This window comes from Arvicanthis niloticus, chromosome 2 (genome assembly GCF_011762505.2).
Source record: "Arvicanthis niloticus isolate mArvNil1 chromosome 2, mArvNil1.pat.X, whole genome shotgun sequence".
Classification (NCBI taxonomy): Eukaryota; Metazoa; Chordata; class Mammalia; order Rodentia; family Muridae; genus Arvicanthis; species Arvicanthis niloticus.
In genome coordinates this window covers 36,549,813-36,568,493 of record NC_047659.1, presented here as the reverse complement: position 1 = coordinate 36,568,493, position 18,681 = coordinate 36,549,813, and the positions used below count along the sequence as shown (strand labels likewise).

At 40.3% G+C, this 18,681-nt stretch overlaps 1 protein-coding gene across 2 annotated transcripts in view; it reads left to right on the top strand.

The window, feature by feature from the left end:
- The window catches only part of Ly75 (lymphocyte antigen 75), a 132,953-nt gene that overhangs the window by 65,380 nt on the left and 48,892 nt on the right, over positions 1 to 18,681 (top strand). For both annotated transcript variants that reach the window (XM_076928809.1, XM_076928808.1), the window contains exons 27-34: positions 1,702 to 1,869; positions 3,624 to 3,740; positions 6,196 to 6,390; positions 10,192 to 10,418; positions 11,818 to 11,986; positions 13,694 to 13,843; positions 16,177 to 16,299; positions 17,912 to 18,079. In XM_076928809.1, the coding sequence (XP_076784924.1) occupies positions 1,702 to 1,869; positions 3,624 to 3,740; positions 6,196 to 6,390; positions 10,192 to 10,418; positions 11,818 to 11,986; positions 13,694 to 13,843; positions 16,177 to 16,299; positions 17,912 to 18,079 (1,317 nt within the window). The remainder of the gene's footprint in view (positions 1 to 1,701; positions 1,870 to 3,623; positions 3,741 to 6,195; positions 6,391 to 10,191; positions 10,419 to 11,817; positions 11,987 to 13,693; positions 13,844 to 16,176; positions 16,300 to 17,911; positions 18,080 to 18,681) is intronic.

Here is an 18,681-nt window from a genome sequence, read left to right as displayed (position 1 = left end):
CCTGGAACTGGAGTCACAGATGTTGTGAGCCATCATATAGGTGCTGAGAATCAAACCAGGCCCTCGGGGGGAGCAGACATCTCTTAAGCACAGAGATATCCCCAGTTCCCACCATAGTCATTTTTTCCCAACAGAACTGGTGCAAGGATTCATACTCAGAATTATTGATTACAGATTGCTTTGTCCTTAGTTTGGAGTTTGTCTTTTGTATATCAGCTGACTGTGTTGATTGACATTGATTGACATACACAGTCCCATCTTCGCTTCACCTCAAGACACCTATAGTTTTATTTACAGTTTTATTTATATATAGTTTTATTACTTACAAAGCTAACTTATGGGGACTCTTTCTTAATTAATTCTTAACATCAACGACTAACATCTCAAGCCACTGTTAAAATTCCAGGTATGGTGGCACATACCTTTAAGCTCAGAACTCAGAGGTGGAGCAGAAGACTGGCCAAGCCAAGCCGAGCCCAGCCAGGGGTGCCAGGCAAGCCCCTGTCTCAGAAACAAACAAAGGCTCAGTGGATTATGTGGAGTCACACACGCTTGAGGCAGCTCCAGTCAAATGGGAATTTAGCACACTACCCTGCAAACAAGGACAAAACTCAACCACCAGGAGATGGGCTTCAGACACCCAGGTCTAGGGAGTCTCAGGCAGGGAGTTCTCTATGAGTGTGAGGCCAGCCTGGTCTACATGGGAAATTCCAGTCCAGCAAAGGCTACATAGCAAGACGCTATCTCAAAACACAAAAATAAAACAAACAAAAATCTCCGGAAACCAACAAGAAAACAGAAACCCAGAGATGTGCCCTGTGCCTGTCCTTGTCCTTTCTGTCTCTCTCTGCCTCTGCACTCTGCTCCTCGTCAACTTTCTGCTTTCTCTGTGCAGTAGCGGTAGCGGAACATGACTGCTCCCCAACTCTCTCTTCTGCCTCTCACTGGAGTGAGTGAATGATGTCTGAATCCCACTTTTCCAACTCCAGGATCCAATGGGCTCAGCTGAGTCAAATATGCAATCCCCATCCCAATCAGGGGTCCATGTCCCTGTGTTTGTGATAGAAAGAACACACTATTTCTGAGACAAAGGGATTTGTTGCAAAATGGGAGAAAAACTGCCCGATAGTCTCTAAGACATAATGAATCTGTCTGGGGTTATTTTGAGTTTAGCACCCTCTTGAGTATAATACTTTTTCATAGAATAAAAAAAAAATCAAATATTATAAAGGCCATTTTCTAAATGATACTTCTGTTTAATTTTGTTAAAAGAATAACTGTTTCATTAAAGTTATTTCATTAAAATTAGAGATATTAGCAAGCAAGAAATGCGAGAGTGAATCTCACGGTTACCATTAGATACCTGTTGTTAATTAATATGTTTATAAAGTCCCTCTGAGGAGGCTCCCGGCCCTTGACATTTAATAAGACAGGAAGACAGAAACTCGTGTAACCTAAAAACACCTCATTTTTTTTTCACATTCCTGCACTCCACAGCAGGAGTAAGAAAATTATGTCAAATAACTTCCTCACCACCGAGAGCCAGCATGCTTCGTGCTACATTCAAGCATAAACAGAGCGAGGCTGTTACTTCCTAACTTCCTGCGTATTCCCCACAAATCAAGTCTAATGACTGTGAACAGGATTTAACATTTCCATCTGAAATTAGAGTTCTCACCCTTAACTTTTTTTTCCCCCCAGATGAGACTGAGGAGGAGGTCAGACCACCAGACAGTGCTAAATGTCCGTCCCCCGCGCAGAGTACCCCATGGATACCGTTCCAGAACTCCTGCTACAATTTCATGATCACAAAGAACAGGCATAAGACGGTCACTGCGGAGGAAGTGCAGTCCATGTGCAAGAAGCTGCGTAAGTAGGCTCTGCTGCCACCGTGCATGGGACACACTCACTCTTCACATCACCTGCTATGACGAGCCATCCCCAAGTAGCACTGGTGACTAACTCTCCTAATTCTCACACTAGAGAACAGAAAAGTGGCCCTCGAGCTAGACTGATGGAAGACAAACAGGTCACGCCGAGTGGCAGGAAACTCACTTACACCACTAATTGGAGCCATGGTCAAAGATATTGACCTTGGTCTCGGACCTGGAGGAATTCCCAGTAAAACCCTGAGGGTTGGTAACTTTTGAATAGTGGAACAGAAGGAACCATGAGCTGTGTGCAGAGGTCCTACGGAAAATATTATGTCACTATCCCCCAAAGTGTGCTGCGTCTTAAGAGCACTTGTTTTTAAAATAAAATGAAGATAGGGTACGGTTTGAGGAACGCTAGACTATATACCCTCTGTATCAAGTACATCGAGAGTTCTTTAAGAAATGCTGGCATAACATATGAACTCACAGAAACTGAGGCAGCAGGTACAGGGCCTGGTAGGGTCCTGGAGCTGAAAGAAAAATGGACACACGCTCCCAACCCTAACCCGTGAGTTATCTGATTAATAACCACTTGCAAATGAAAACTTAGTTTCTCTAAGGGAGTCTCACTGGGGAAGGCAACTACTCTTCAAGGTAGACTGCATGCCCAGCGGTAGACAGCCAGCAAAAAAGGAACTCAAAAGCATCTATGGAGGTCCTCGTCTCTGAATGCCATGCAGGGATTTTTCTTTTAACTGTTTCTTAATTATTGTTTATTGTATCTTTTTATTTTTATTTACCCTTCAGGTCTTTTGTATATAGATCATGGTTTCTGGTTTTGTTTTTTATGGGGTTCCTAAACATGTGAATGAGTGGCATCTGTATCTCTTTCCTGTGTGTTTTCTTAGGTTCTTATCCTTCTGTTGGTTTTTATTCTGTCTTATTATGTATAACTTTATTACTATCCCTTAGATGCCTGTTCGTTTTCTAATAAGAGACAGAAGGGGGTTGTATCCAGGTGGGAGGGGAGGTGGGCAGAAACTGGGGGGAGTAGAGGGAGGAAAAACCATAATCAGAATATAGTGTATGAAGAAAAATCTATTTTCAATAACAAAAAAAAAATAAAATAAAGACAACAATAAAAAAAGAAACACTGGCATAAATGAACCAGCTTAACTCTGTATTTAGTGCTGCCAAATGTTTTATCCGTGTGTACTATTTCTGGGAAACCCCTTTGATATTTTTTCTGAGCAACTCATTTTGGAAAAACTAACTTTCTCTAACGCTAATGTAGCAGTAATGTCTAAGGAAGAGATAGGCCTGACTTACTATAGCCCATTATGAGGTTTAGAAGGAAATGATGTAATCATATTTAAGTTTAAAATTATGATAAAGTTTTGTTTATTACAGAGTAGTCTCTAACAGCATCCCATTAATAGCATGTGGCTTAGTGCCACCGGAAAGTGAGCTTTAAATGAGGGAGACAAAGTGGATGCCTTAAGTTCTCTGCTCAGCCCCTATGCTATGAGCCAGATATACAGCAGAACGTTTGAACACTGAAAGCGCATACAGTGTGTGTGTGTGTGTGTGTGTGTGTGTGTGTGTGTGTGTGTGTGTGTGTTTCTAGTATTCCTATACTATCTAAGTTTTAAAGGTATAAAACTGGGGAGTAGAACTTCCTAACTCTTTCAACCAAAACAGTATTCTGTACAAAGCAATTATTAAAACTGACCTCTTTTATTTTGACAGATTCAAAAGCACACAGTCTGAGTATTCGAAATGAGGAGGAGAACATCTTTGTTGTGGAGCAGCTTCTGTACTTCAATTACATTGCCTCCTGGGTCATGTTAGGAATAACCTATGAAAGTAAGTGGTAATGCAGGTTATTCGGCTAGCACTTCATTATAACCTATTTATCACATTGCAGAATACAGTCCTTTAGAGAATATGTTTAATGATACACCAGCATGTGTTATATATTTAACCCAGCATGTGATAATACCAGTAAAGTTTTTGTGTGTCTGCTCTGCCACTGGCACAGCCTTATCCCCAATCTTAGAATTATATGGTGAAGAGTAACTTCGCATCTTCACTCTTCCTTCTGACAACTCAAGACTAATTAAAAATGACCACAGTCTTATATAAAATCACCAATTGGTGTGAGAAGAACAAACACAGGGTCACATTTCTATTAATGCTGCCCCTTTGGGTTTATAGTATTGCCTTAGGGTATGTGTATGGCAAGCAACAGAAGAATAGCATTCAGAGTCTAACAGTGGGGTGGGATATTTGAAATTGGATTAAATACCATGTTTCCAAAGTATCGTGGATATGGACAAACCTTAAAATCCTGTGTCTAATAGGGAGTAAATGAGACCAATTTAGAAAGGAAATTAGAGGTATCCTGAAGTTCATGGAGGTGTTGATATTAGGGGGGAAATCAGTCTGTAAGCATGTCATGGAGGGTCTGGCATTTCTTTGCTTCTCAACCCTAGTAATAGACACAGCTCTTGAGCTCCCAAAAAAGAAAAATCCAAATGGACACAGTAGTAGACCAAGCTGCAGAAACTGCATTAGAGCAAAGAAGGAAGCAATACACCCTTTAGAGAAGGAGCAGACCCAGGCCTAGTCCCAGCAGGCCATGGCTCCTGGCTCTCCCTGCCCTGTCCTGTGCTTCCCCTAGAGTGGGCACTTTCGGAGCTGTGCTTCCCCAAGAAGCCCTTTCCACCAGAGTTCAGTCAGTCAGTGTAAGTAGATGTGCAAGATGTGGGACTATGTATAAGAAGTTATGTATTCTTAAAATTGACAAGTTTTCTAGGGTACGGTGCTCAGTGCTTGTCCCTCTGGAAAGGATTGTACAGAGCAGAAGAGGTCGAACTTAGGTGTAAACACTTGAATTTTACTTTCTGGGAATGGAATGCATATGACACAAAACCAGAAAGGGACTGTCTGTCATATGGGGAGGGAGACCAACAGGAGTGGCACAGGGGGCAGATGGCATGAGGATGACATCAGGAAGCCATTGCCTTCTGTGCTAACTTAGAAACTTAGTGAAATAAATTATATCTTCTTGCGTACTTTGTCATGGTATTATCAGAAACAATTGAAAAATATATTCTCTATGAAAACATCTTCAGATCTGAAGACTCCTATTAAGTTGCCCTAACTTCTTTTATCAAATGCATAACTAACAAATTCTTTTACTAAAGTATATGGACATCTGAGGAATGTATCTGAGGAATGTATAGAAAGTTCTTTTAAGCAAGTGGAGTTTAAATGTAATTCTTACTAATCTAATTCATATCTAGGAATCACTATTTTTGCTTATTTCAAAATATGTATAGAATATACAAAGTTTGGATTAATAAAGCTTTTTTTTTTTTGTTTTTTTTTGGGTTTTTTTTTTTTTTTTTTTTTTTTTTTTTTTTTTTTTTGAGACAGAGTTTCTCTGTGTAACTCTGGCTGTTCTGAACTCATTTATGTTCAGGCTGGCCTCGAACTCACAGAGATCCGCCTGCTTCTGCCTCCCGAGTGCTGGGATTAAAGACATGTGTCACCATGCCTGGCTGTGCCATCCGACTTTCAGTAGTGAAGCCATGAATAGAAGATGGTGATCAAGGAGAGAAAGGAGCAGGGTAGTTGGGGTGTGTGGGTGATGGTGACATAATTTTTAATGACAGTTTTTCAGACTCCTTATTGAGAAGCATTCCTTTGTCTACTCCAAGGCCACACTGAAAACCTGTGTTTCTTTTATGTGTACTCTAGTTTTTGCTCTTACATCTACATGTATGGTCTATTTTGAGTTAATTTTTTTATTATGGTGACAGCAAAGAGCTCACATTCATAATTTTTTATGTGGATAGCCAGCTATTCAGCACTGTTTGCTGAGAAGCCTGTTCTATGCATTAAAATGAAATGTGTTAAAAAATCTTTCATGAAATTGTGAAATATGCACAATTGTGTCCAGAGGAAATAATTTCTTTTATTAATTTTATAAGAAATGGAAAAAAATTTTTTAAATGTTATAGCCATTAATGTTACAGTTAAAAGTATATGTAAGAAAATGAATATTTGATGAAGAGTAGCAGGCTATTAAAGACTGGAATTATAGTTAAAAATTTCATATCATAATTTACATTTTCAAGTTAAATGAACACAATTTACTGTTACATTAGAAGATATATTTTAAAGGTATAATTAATCACACAACCTTTTAGAAGGTATGGAAAAGAGAAAATAAATCATTGATTTGAAATACTAAAATCGAAACTGAAATTTTGATTTAGACCCTTAAGCATAGAAAAATGTGTTTCTTTCCTAGACAATTCTTTGATGTGGTTTGACAAAACTTCATTGTCTTACACACACTGGAGAATGGGAAGACCGACTGTGAAAAATGGCAAATTTTTGGCTGGTCTAAGTACTGATGGCTTCTGGGATATTCAGTCCTTCAATGTTATTGAAGAAACACTTCGTTTTTACCAGCACAGCATTTTCGCTTGTAAAATTGAAATGGGTAAGAGTCTTAGTTACTTTTTTGTTGCTGTGATAAAATACCCTGTATTGTGGGGCTTTCGTGACTCCTGATTGGGGTTTTTAATTAACACACAGAAACTTCTCGATAGTTTGTATGCCTTTTGCTGAAGGAGTCTCTCGGCTAGCCCATCTAAACTTATTCTAACTTCTCCACCATCCCATCTCCACACGAGGTTCACGCTGCCTGCTTATAGCTCCGTTCTGTCTCTCTTCGGCTCTTTCCCAAGGCTCCCTTGGCCTCCCTGACCGGAAGTCCCACCCCTGTACTTCCTGCCCCAGCTCCGGGCAGTCAGTTCTTTATTACACAAAAGCCACATTCCAGTTTCAACCAGTCAGCAGCAAGACAACGCTTTATCCATCTCTTAGGTTGCCTTAAGTTATGGAGGGTTACCTGACCTTCATCATCTTTGGGCAGATGAAAAAGGGCAAGCATTTCCAAAAAGAAAACGGGTGATGGACCCGTGATTACAATTCCAACATCCTGCCAGCAATTAGCTCTCTGCCAGTACAGCAGTCAACAATTGAACAATTGAACACACGGGGACACACCTTCATACAATATAAGGGAAGGTTACCCCAACAGCACTGACAAAAACAACTTAAGAGAGGAAGGATTTATTTTGGATTATAGTTCTAGGGGATGTGGTCAATCATGGTGGGGAAGACATGGCAGTAGGCAGGGGTGGGGATTGATGGCAGGAGCAGGAGGCTGTCACATTGCCTCACAGAGAAAGTAAACAGGAAGTACAGCAGGACTATATAGCCTCCAGCTCACCCCAGTGACCCACTTTTTCCAATGAGGCTCTGCCTCCTGAAGGTTCTACAACTTCCCCAAACAGTGTCATCAGCCCAGCGGGGACATTTCATACTCAAACCACAGCAGTAAATCTGAGACTGTGTGGTCTCATTCCAGAGGAGGCCGTAAGAACATTAGTTCTGCTAGTGACATACATGTAACATCATGCATGTCTGCAGAGCTTGCTTTCCATTTAGTTGCACACACGTGTGGAACGGCAGAGGTTACAAAGAAACCAAAACCCTGGCCTTTGCAGTCCTGGTCTCAGACGATAGGGAAACATTGCTGGTGAGACAAGGTTAACTTTTTTATCCTTTGGAGGCAAGACTTAGATTATTTGGTAAACATGGCGCTCAATGAGAATTAGGAGGTTGTACTTCATAGTTGAGTCTTGAAAGAGGGATAAAACTTGAAGAAGAAGAAGAAGAAGAAGAAGAAGAAGAAGAAGAAGAAGAAGAAGAAGAAGAAGAAGAAGAAGAAGAAGAAGAAGAAGAAGAAGAAGAAGAAGAAGAGAGAAGGGAGGGGGAGAGGGAAGAAAAAGAAGAAAAAGAAGGAGGAGGAAGAGGAGGAGGAAGAGGAGGAGGAGGAGAAGGAGAAGGAGAAGGAGAAGGAGAAGGAGAAGGAGAAGGAGAAGGAGAAGGAGAAGGAGAAGGAGAAGGAGAAGGAGAAGAAGAAGAAAGAAGAAGAATGTGCAGATAGAATTTTGACATTCCAGGCAAAATGCTTATCTTACAGTCTTGTCTAATCCTTAAATAAACCTGTTTTGAAATATAAATTATGTAAAGTTCATTATCAGCTTAAAAATTTTATAATGATCAGCCTGCCCTAAGCCCTCTGCTGAGGTGGAGCCCATGACAGGGACACCCCCGTGGACCGTCTCTGCTCCAGGTGGAGCAGAGCAATGTGCTAGAGACCTGCCCCTCCAGTGTTCTTGTCTAGTCAGTCGCTCTGAGTTCTTATATGCTCTTAAGATGTTAAGCACCAGTCTCTCCTCCTAATGTCTAAGTTTCTCCCACTTTCTCCTTCTTTGTCATTGAACATCTTATCCTCAACTGTGTTGTTCTCTGTATGTCCAGCTAAGAATTGGTAGGTTTGTTTGTCTTCTTCTTGCCAAGATGGTTTCCATCTTTTAATAATACACTTTAATACAATATACATTTTACACTAGATTTAGATTTGCAGAGAAGTTGCACAATTAGAACTGAAAATTCTCACTACCCCACAACCAGTTTTCCTGTTGCTGACATTTTTAGTATTTCATTAGTGTGGTACAATTATCACAACTAATAAACCAACATTGATAGTGCATAAGAATTGACCAAAGCCTGGCATCATTCATATCCCCCCAGTTTGGGGCAGTTTTTGTTTGTTTAGGATTTTTGTTATTGTTGTTGTTGTTTGGTTGGTTGGTTTTGGTTTTCAAGACAGGGCTTCTTTGTATAGTTTTGGCCATTCTGGAACTTGCTCTGTAGACCAGGCTTGCCTTGAACTCAGATATCCAACTGCCTCTTCTTCCCAAGTGCTGGAATTAAAGGCATGTGCCACCAAGCCTGGCCTGTATCCCCATAGTTTTTACTTAGTGTTCTTTTTTATTCAGATATTTATTCAGGATACTGCATGAGACTCAGCCATGTTTCCTACTGTGAGGACATCTCTTACTTTTGATGACGTGACAGTATTGAGGTTATCTGGTTGTCTTATTTTCCCCGTGATTGAACTGTGATTTTGAGTTTGGGAGAAGGTGTCATTTTTACCATAGCCTATGAATGACAGATCAGCATCACTGCTGATCTCTCTGGTCAAGGCCGTGATGTTAATTTCTCAATTGTAAAATTACCGTTTGTCTTCTCTCCATGCTGTACTCTCTATAAAGATGTTACTAAGCAGAGCCCACAGTGACGGGAGGAGAGTGCTATCCTCCATCTTTGGGGTGGCATAGGATATCTATCTATGTGATTAGTTGGAACCCTGTACAAGATATTTATCCTCATTTTAAAATGTATTCAGTCTTTTATTTGTACACTCATTACTGTAGCTTTGTTGTTCAGTTACTGGTTTTATTTTTAGAAGTGTGTGTGTGTGTGTGTGTGTGTGTGTGTGTGTGTGTGTGTACGCCCTCACAGGCACATATATGCATGACTAGGAAAGGACAACTGTGTGGGGTTCATTCTCTCCTTCCATGTTCATATGGGATTGAACTCCAGTTATCAGGCTGACACAGCAAATGCTTTTACACATTGAGCCATCTCGCCAAGCTTTAGTCTTTCTTTTTATTCTTTTTTACTCTTTATTCTTTTATTCTTTAACTACTGTGGACTCTTAGGAGTTTTATACATCAAAGCCAGTGGTGTCTGTCTCTAATCCTAGCACTTGGGGACAGACAGGAGTTTCAAGAATTCAGAATCAAAAATTCAAGGCTAGCCTCAGCTACATAGTGATTTTATGGCCAGCCTGAGGCACCTGAGAACTTGTCTTGAAAACAAACAGACAGAAACTGGTACTTTGGATTTTTATCCAAAACATTACACAAATCACTGACATGCACAGAACAGTTCATTCCAGTTTAACCACAAGAAACTCCTTGGACTCCAGTGTCCCTGTGGGAATTCCATCATCTCTGTTTTGGTATCAATTTGCTTCTTTTCAACATGCCCTGACTCTGGCTATCTTCTTTCACCTTAGTCTTTATCTCCCCTACACTGCAGACCTGATTTTTTTTGTCAACCAATATTTCTGCTCCCCTCCCCCCCCCATGCAGGTAACTGTCTCCTTTACAGTCAGCCTCACATGTCCAGGTGGTTAATAACTTTGCCATCATGTCAAGCATTTTTTTAAGTCAACAAGACAACTATAATATTTAAGAGCCTTTTATATGTGCTGTGAAGATGGGAAAAGCCACATTTGCGTTTGGCGTCTCTCGTGTTATTGTGTTTATGTATTTGAAGCGTTCCACACTTACCAGCCCTTTTATTTTCGATGTTATAGTTGACTACAAGGACAAACACAATAGCACCCTGCCACAGTTCATTCCATATGAGGACAGCATCTATAATGTTATTCAGAAGAAGGTGACATGGTATGAAGCATTGAAAGCATGCTCTCAAAGTGGGAGACAGCTGGCAAGTGTTCACGACCCAAATGGGAAGCTCTTTCTGGAAGACATTGTGAACCGTGATGGATTCCCTCTCTGGGTTGGACTCTCAAGTCATGATGTAAGTCTCATTTTTCTTCCAGAAATTTTCCAAAACTGTAGCTTTGAAAATTAGAGATTTTTAGCCTAAGATACTAAGTCAAAATATAATAGTGGGTTAATTCCTACTGGTTTCTTGCCTTTTATAGCATGGAATAAATAAAATTATAGAATGCAAGTGGCCCAGCCATCTCAGGGGTTCAGTGGGTTAATAACACAACAGTCATTTATGCATTAGCTGATAGTTAATGAGTTATTTAAACTTTATAATCCTATTTCCTCATCAGCAAAATTCACTAATGGCATTTTCTTTCATATTTTAACACAAAATAACATATAACTGGCAATGAAAAATTCTTAATATGGTCAGGACCTATAGGATGAAAAGGTCTTGGATTTGGGAGGGGGGACACAGGAGGAGTTGGAGAGGGGATGGGCAGGGCTGGAAATGATATAAATACGGCATCCGGTTTTGACATTCTTTTTAAAAAGATCAATATGTTGATAACACACTTTTGGTATTGTTATTTGGATTCTGTATCTATATGTATGTACTTCTAATAATATCTGGCATACCAAAATAGTCATCCATTGAGTGCTACAGACCTAGTTAAGTAATCTTTAGAAAGAATGGTGAAAAATAAAAGGAAGAAGAGAAGGATAAAGGAAGGGAGGGAGGGAGGGAGGGAAGGGAAGAGAAAAGGAAGGAAGGGAAGAAAGGAAGGAAGGGAGGGAGGGAGGGAGGGAGGAAGGAAGGAAGGAAGGAAGGAAGGAAGGAAGGGAGAAAGAAAGGGTGCCATAAGTTCATAGATTAAGCAAATATTGTAAGTAGTCTCCTCATGTCCTGCTCCTTGGGGATAGTTGCCCTTTTCAGCCTCTGCTGTGCAATGGCCTCTGTAATGTACCCAGACACAATCCACAAAACTAAGGCACTCAGAAAACAGTCTTCAAGGCCAGGATACAGCTCAGTAATGATGGTATTTGTCTAACAGGTGAGCCCTAGGTTCAATTCCCAGCACCACAAATAATGAAAAGAGAATAGTGTTTAACAGGATATGATAATGTTTCAGAACAGTGCTTAAGAACAACATGAAGATTTTCAGAACAACAAGGTATTTGAGCTCTAAATCTTTAATTATGCTAAAGGGGTAAATGGAAGCCATTTGTGTGTGTTTCATAAATCCAGCCTTTAAGTAAACCCAGAGACAGAATAGAGTGACACTGCCTCTAAATGTAAAGTCCTGTTTGTTTGGCCCCAGATTACTGTATCAAAAGCAAGCCTCCAACGCTGCAGATAGCCCTATACTTGCAGTATTATGAGCATGTCATCAGCACTCAGCTCCTACCGTGTGTGCACTCTTCTTATGTTCTTTCTCAAGTCGTACATCTGAGCTCAGGGTGTCCACACTGTTCCCAAACAGGGAAGCGAATCAAGTTTCGAATGGTCCGACAGCAGTGCATTTGACTACATCCCATGGAAGAGCCTACAATCTCCCGGAGACTGTGTTGTCTTATACCCGAAAGGAATTTGGAGACGTGAAAAATGCCTGTCTGTTAAGGATGGTGCTATTTGTTACAAGCCTACAAAATGTAAGACTTGATTTTGAAGAACTGCATATTTACTGAAATCTGATATAATGAACGTACATCATTATTTAATGAACATGTTTATAGATTTAAATAAGGCTTGTCCACAAATTGTATAAAAACACTTCCTGATTTTTTTGTGATGGGTATACAATTCATGTATCATGTCAGGGAATTTGTTCTCAAGAACATTTATTATATCACAAGTTACATTTTACTTCAGAATTTGAAGGGTTTTTTGGTTTTGGTTGGTTGGTTTGGTTTAGTTTGGTTGGTTGGTTTTTTTTTTGTTTTGTTTTGTTTTGTTTTGTTTTCAAGACTGGGTTTCTCTGTGTAGCCTCGGTTGTTCTGGAACTCTCTCTGTAGACCAGGTTGGCCTGTAACTCACAGAGATCTACCTGCCTCTGCCTCCTGAAGCTGGGCTTAAAGATGTGTGTCATTACCAACAGGCAAATCTGAAGATTTTTGCTTTGCATAGAAATGAATCCCACAGGCTGTGGTGTTCCCTAAATGGCATCATCAGAACCAGCTCCTCAGTTGTTAGGCACAGAAGGAAAGGAAATGTTAAAGAAAAGTGTTGGAACACATGATATACAATAAAGCACACAGAAACAGGAAAATATCCGTTGGGCTCATCAACTACTTTCACAAAGTGGTAAAGGCAAGAACTGTCAGGTACCAGCTCCTTCCTCCAGTATCACCGTAAGGAATTCAATGGATGTATTTGGTCAACAGCAGTGGGGAAACTCACCCACTACTCCACCTGTTGAACTGGCAGGGCCTTGGGGAGGGGGAGCTCAAATAGGGAGCACTGAAAGGATTGATCCTGACTAACTAACAGAAGTCAGAAGTAGTAGGAACTAGTCAGCCCAAGGTTCTTGGTTTTGTTTTGTTTTGTTTTTCTGGAATCACAGAATCGACAAATAAGAAAAATCCCACCCACCTATGACATGCAAAAACCACAGGGAGAGGCTTAAAGTAGTATAGAAGGAACAACAGAGCTGAAGTCTGGGCTCAGCTCCCACCTGGGACAAGGCCAGAAATTTGATTCAGATGATCTGTACTTAGCTGCTCTACAGTTTTGTGTTCTTGAAAGCCCTAAGAGCCCTAAGAGACCCAACCTTCACTTCCTCGGGCTTCTAGCCTTACTCAGCTAAAACACAAAACAGGTTGAGTGGAAACCAGAAGAATCTATAGGAGCTTTAAAAAGATAGCATCCTTTGATTTGAGAGAGAGTTACAAATTGACAACTTTTTATTTGTGATTGTGTCTTTAATGTCAGTCTTTGTGTGTCTAGATAAATGGTGGTTTACCTTTTCACACTGAAAGGGAAGCCAAGGGAATGGATTTTAATTATTGGTTCAGAATACTTGCAGGCCTACCAACGCCTGTATCTGCTTTTGCCCCAGTCTGTCTACATGTTCTAAGCTGGTTGAATTCCATCCTCAAGGGAAAGCACTTCCCCCATCTACCATCGAGGTTTTGAAACGTATTCCAAACATAACTAGATTGTGTATCTGTAGGGCCCAGACTTGGGATTTTGATGGTGTGTCTGAGCTACAGGCTGCTTCTCCACATGCACAGGTTTCATGTGGGGGCATTTAATGAGGTTTGAGGGAAGGATTTACTTTCCTGTGTGCAGTATTACAGCTGTGTCTAACTTTTTTTTTTTTTTTTTTTTTTTTTTTTTTTTTTTTTTTTTTTTAACAGCTAAAGAGCTGTCCTCTCGTGCACAATCATCAAAATGCCCAGTGGCAAAGAGGGAAGGTGCCCAGTGGATCCAGTATGGGGGTCACTGTTACTCATCTGACCAGGCATTGCACAGCTTCTCAGAGGCCAAACAGTTGTGTGAAGAACTTGGTAAGTTAAAAGTCACTTGTTTTCTCTTGCCGAGATAACTTAACTCTTCACAATTTTTTGCCTTAAGAAAATAATGGGGGAAAATTACCATATCTTGGAAAGTGCTTTAAAAGCATTTCTATTTTATAGTAGCGTTACCACCTTATTGTCCGATAGTAGGGAAACAGTTAAGTATTTTACGCATAAGATCTCAATGGGATTTTTGCTATAATCATTTAAGATGATTGGTGGACTGAGGATACTGCTCAGTTGGTAGACCTATGTTTGTCTAACATCTGGGTCTAACATCTGGGTCTAATACCAGGGCCACATATACTGAGCTGTTGGTACATCCCTACAGCCCCAATACTTAGGAGGGTTTGAAGGCAGGAGAGTCAGAAACTAAAGGTCATCCTCAGGAATATAATTTCAGGCTAGCCTGGGCTACATGAGACCAGGATGTTCCCCTACGTATAGGTAAAGCCTTAAAAATAATAAAAATGAGAGTGAATACCTAAATAAGAGTAAACACATTTAAAGTAAAAATGGAAAGAAGTAAAAATGCTAAGTGATCTATTAATATTTGAGTATTTGAAGCAATAACACATGAAAAACGTTTAGATAAACTGAGATGTTTAGAAAAGGGGGTCAAGAGGCAAAATATAATTGACTCTGTAGTCCATTACTGAGTTTTTAATATTAAGCTTGGCCTAAAGAGGGTAATTAAATCAACTGATCATGTCCATCCATTCTGAATAGGATTGTCCCACATCTTAAGAGCCTAGATAAGGAACAAGACTTTAGACTTCAGATGTAGCCATTTCAGGAAAAAAAAAAAAATGTTCCAGTGATTGACTACCTCCTGTGAGGGACCCATTCATTGCCTTCAGTCATATTATAAAATGACCTCTAAGAAAGTCACCAATGCTATCTCAAAAATCAAAGCTATTTAGTTTCTTCCCTGGGTAACTATGCAGATAGCATTTAACTCATTTATTCTACTAACTATTGTATAGCTGTTGGCTGCTTAGAACACATTTTAGTTACTGCTTAAGTGCATACCAGGAGCTGTGTGTGGGAACCTTGGTGTGGTGTCCACTTTACACATGATGGGAACTATTAGAAAATATACCTATATGTTTACATATGTGGTCTGCCTCCCCTGCCTGAGGGAGAAGATAAGACCCGCTGTGTAGATGCAGCGTGTAAGCGGGTCAGGTAAGACATTTGAGCTGTTGAGGTAGACGGCCTTGTTCATTTCCCAGCTCTCACACACTCTCCTTAAGCGATGCTGTAGAAGGCATAGAGTTGTTTCTCTTCCTAGAGAGAGCACTGAGAATGAAAATAGTACCTGAGAGTCCAGAACAGTTGGGGGCAGCTGTAGGAATGAATGAAGTGGCATGAAGTTCGCACTTGTAGCACAGCGCCCTGAAGATGAACTCAAAACCACTCTTCTTTCAAAGGTTTCAGTCACTTTCTTAAATTCTCTAGCTGGCTGGCTCTGTAAGCCTGGGGAAATCACTGCATCTTCTTGACTCTCGGTTTTCCTCTCTGTGAGAGGCGATGATACCTCTGGCATTATCTCCTAGATTGCATAATGGTAGACATGTTCTATACAAGGCAAAGCCTCTCTTTCCTTTTAGGATGGATTTCCTAGATTACTTATTCTTTATTTCTATCTATCTGACGTTACTTATAACGCTGTTTTCTGTATGTGTTTAGGAAACATATTAAGCTTAAAGAATATTAACTGGTTCAATCCTCTGTCATTTTTGGGAACTCAGGCTGGTTATGAGCAGTCACAGTTTTGTGTGAGATACCATGGAAGGAGGGCAGGCGCTCCCTCAGGTCACAAGCCAGGCTTCTTTCAATTCTGTTTTAAACAGAAGCAAATTTAAACCTAAGTTATACAAAAATGCTGTTTTTGAGGCAAGTCCTAGAAATACATAGGTGGCATTTTATTCATCTGGTCACAAACCCCAGATGTCACAGCCAGCTGCTCAAACACAAAGGCCTTACTGATTTGACACTTCCACAACAACAACAACACTGCCAGATACTTGTTTCTAAATTATAAAACTTCTTCATGCAAAATTTAAATTTAAAAATGCTTCTAACTTCTTTGGCACTTTCTTTGCGGGAGCACATTTAATTTTTAACATAAATGCCAAAAGTTTAAAGATATTCTCTGAATGAAGTTTCAATTTCCCAATGGTCTCGTTCACAACAGATACTGGTTTTTGGTTTTGAGTTTTTTTTCCCAAAGGGTCCAGTTCAGAATCACTCACTCGGAGTTGCATTCTTTATATGGTTAACATGGAGCTAATCAAGTATAATTTGTTTTCCTCCAACAGATCATTCGGCAACTGTTGTCACCATAGCAGATGAAAATGAGAATAAGTTTGTGAGCAGACTGACGAGGGAGAATTACAACATTACTATGAGAGTCTGGCTTGGCCTGTCTCAGCATTCACTCGGTACGTGACACATCTGTGTGCTCAGGGCGCAGAGTTCTGAGGTGGAACGTGGAGGCCCAGACCTGTACTCTAACACTCTGAACAGTTTCACGGTAGTTCAAAATTAAGTCTTCCCAGTGACGGGTTTTTTTCAGACACGCTGAGTTAAATCTAAAGAGAATTTGTGGAAGAACTTTTCGGTAAAGAACAGATGCAGGGTTTGAAAGATGAGGAGGGAATGGATAAAGAGTGAGTTACGTACGTAAATTTGATAGTTTGTTTCACACTTTATGGTAAATCGAATATTAAATAATTAAATGTCAACTCTAAAATATCAAGTAATCTTCAAAACAATGAGTGCACTCAATATTGGCTGTCTAAATGGATTATAAATGGTGTTCGCACACTCATATCACACTGTGGGAAAACAAAAATGGGTTGGGGAGCAGGCCTGAGCCCTCCTAAGCCCCTCCTCCCCCAGTAGCATAGTTTTAATGACACATTTTCTTAAGGAATGGAGGGATCTCTGCAGATCTAGTTATCCCACAATAAATATACAAGCAAGCATCCTGTATCTTTATCAAACACATGTACCACTGTCTAATAGAACGCTCGATAAAGAGGAAAAGGGGCTCTTGAGAAATGGCTGAGTGGCTAAGGTTGCTTGCTGCTCTTACAGAGGATCCCTAGGGCTTTGTTTTGTTTTCTCCTGTACCCACATCAGGTGGCTCACAACTGTCTATACCTCCAGCTCCCATAGGTCTGCATCCATAGACACCTGCACTGACGTGTACAGAAACATACACCTACCCATAATTTAAAGTAATAAAAATACATCTTTTTAAAAAATGAAAATATTCTATGTCTCATTGTCCAAGCAGCAGTTACTAGCCACATTGAACAGTTTGCCTGTTGGGAGTAGCTAAGGGCTTAAAGGCTTTTGTTTATTTTTAATACATTTCACTGTATGTGTACATGTACATGTGTATGTATTTATATATAGGTCAGAGGTCAGCAGCAGATATCTTTCTCAGTTACTCTCCACCTTATTATTTGAGATAGAATTTTTCACTGAGCCTAGAGCTCACTGATTCAGCCAGGGTGGCTGGTGAATAAAGCCGGGGGATGCCCTCTCTGTACCTCACTAGTGCTGGGTTCATAGGCATGTGCCATGGTGCCCGGTTACTTTACATGGGTTTACAGGGGATCAGATGCATACCCTTGTGCAAGCACTTTACTGGATGAGCCATCTCTACAGCCTGTGAGGTTTTGTTGATTTTTAAAAATAATAGCATTATATAAAACAGTGGTTCTCAACCTTCCTAATGCTGCAACCCTTTAATACAGCTCCTCATAGTGTGGTGATCTCCAACCATAAAATTATTTTGTTGCTTTGTCGTAACTGTAATTTTACTACTGTTATGAATCATAAAGTAAATATCTGATATGCAGGATATCTGATATTCAACCCCCAAAACAGTTGTGATTCCCGGGTCGAGAACCACTAATATAAAATAACAACCTTCTAAGAAAATGGGTTATCTGAACCTCATGTGTTTTTTGGTTTGGGGGTTGTTTTTTAGCACTGTGATTAGTAGCAATAAATATAACTGCTCTTATCATTTGTCTTCAGATCAGTCTTGGAGTTGGCTCGATGGATTAGATGTGACATTTGTTAAATGGGAAAATAAAAGTAAGGCTGGCGATGGGAAATGTAGCGTTTTGATAGCTTCCAATGAAACCTGGAGAAAAGTTGAATGTGCACGTGGCTATGCAAGAACTGTCTGCAAAATTCCTCTGAGTAAGTAGGCAACCTGTCCTTACGGTAGCATTGAACAGAACAGGCCAAGAAGTAAATGGAGAGATGTTCTTGTAGCTCACTGGGAAAGCCCAGGCTTAGTGAGCATGGGGCCCTATGCTCAGTCAGTACTTCCAGTAAATAAATAGCGCATCTGTGTGCTTGGTTTTTACCCACGTGATCTTAAGTGTTTATAAAACATATCTCAAATGTTCATTAAATCAGAAGTGTTTTAATGATAGATATATAATATGTCTAGAATTCCAAAATGAAACTGTTAAAATAGCCAAATTCTGTATAAAGCTCCTCTAACTAAAAATGGGAGCTGCCAGAGAATTGGGGAAGAAATTGCTTTGAGAATGTCCTCACGGTGTGTTTTATTTTACGGTTTCCCTGTGTAGAAGTGTGAAGGTCTGTTTCCCGTTGTTGCTTAGAGAAGCAACTTGTGGACAAAGGGCTGCCCTTTGGCTTGAGCAGAGGGACAGAGCCCCCTGGTGCTGGGGAGGCATGGCAATGGGCAGGCAGAGCAGCAGCAGCAGGAGCAGGAAGTTGCCTGGTCACATTCCTATCCACACACAGAAAACAGCAAGCAGGACAGAAGTGGA